This window comes from Eurypyga helias, unplaced genomic scaffold (genome assembly GCF_000690775.1).
Source record: "Eurypyga helias isolate BGI_N326 unplaced genomic scaffold, ASM69077v1 scaffold29207, whole genome shotgun sequence".
Lineage (NCBI taxonomy): Eukaryota > Metazoa > Chordata > Aves > Eurypygiformes > Eurypygidae > Eurypyga > Eurypyga helias.
The window spans coordinates 1,517-2,538 of record NW_010262818.1 but is presented as its reverse complement, the minus strand read 5'-3'; the positions used below and the strand labels follow the sequence as shown (position 1 = coordinate 2,538).

The 1,022-nt window shown below is 63.0% G+C and overlaps 1 protein-coding gene across 1 annotated transcript in view; it reads right to left on the bottom strand.

The window, feature by feature from the left end:
- Nucleotides 1-344: 344 nt before the first annotated feature.
- The window catches only part of MFRP (membrane frizzled-related protein), a gene marked incomplete at its 5' end in the record, with an annotated part of 2,117 nt that continues 1,439 nt past the window's right edge, over nt 345-1,022 (bottom strand). The window contains 4 exon segments of the mRNA XM_010155861.1: nt 345-569; nt 643-683; nt 686-760; nt 916-1,022. Of these exon segments, the coding sequence (XP_010154163.1) occupies nt 345-569; nt 643-683; nt 686-760; nt 916-1,022 (448 nt within the window).

Below are 1,022 nucleotides of genomic sequence, written 5' to 3'. Positions count from 1 at the left end.
AACTCTCTTGCACCATCCTGCCTCTTGGCAAGGGGGACTTTGCACGGTGTCCCCCGCACAGCTCCAACATGTGGGCACAGTCCCTTCAGCACAAGCCTTTCCCTGTAGCCAGGCTGGGAAAGGGGCATCTGCTCTCTAGGCCCTGTGGGCAAGCGCATGGTGTCTGGGCGCTGAGCTGAGTGCTGAGCAGAGGAGCTGACCCCAGGGCAGGCGAGGAGCTGGGTGCTGCTGGTGGGGGCCATCCCAGCAGTTGGGTGTTTGCAACAGGAGGAGAATAGGAGGGACATCTTGGGGGGAGGCTCTGGGCAGGCTGCTCCAGTCCCTGCTCCTCTTCTCTTGCCAGGTCAGGGCTGGAAGCACTCTACAGGGTCATTGGAGTCGGGTAGGATGTTGCAGTTGATGGGCCAAAGGATGCCGAGGAGGCCGAGGGACTGCTGGCACCGCAGCTCAGCAGCCAGGCACACGGCTCGGCAGGGCTGCAGGACACCGCCGTCCGGGGTGCACTTGGGCACGAAGAGGCTGCAGATGAGGAGGCGGAGGTGCTGGTAGCAGGCAAGCTCCATCAGCATCTGCGGGTGAGTGGCAGAGAGTGTGGCACGGTGCAGTGTGGGCAGACCCACGCGCAGCCCCCAGGCAGCTCACCTGATAGTCCTGCAGCACCTCGGCGGCTCCCTCCTGGTCAGCCACATATTGGGGAAGGAGGTGGCGTTGTAGCCCAGTCCCAGGCACATCTCCACTTCCAGAGGCTCACAGACAGACCCTGCCAGAGGGTGAGGTGCATCACTTCTTACAGCAGCAGTGATGCCCACCAGGTCTGCCTTGGGCAGATGTTAGCCATAGGGCACCCACCAGTGTGTCTCCCAGCTCGGGTGGGCTCAGGGGGGGGCTGAGTGGCACAGCTGGGGTAGCACTCACCAAATGCCGGGTAGGAGACCCCGGTGCAGTTTAGCTCATCCGTGCCGTCAGGGCAGTCGTGCCAGCCATCACAGACGGACTCCAGCGCCTGACACTCACCATTTCCA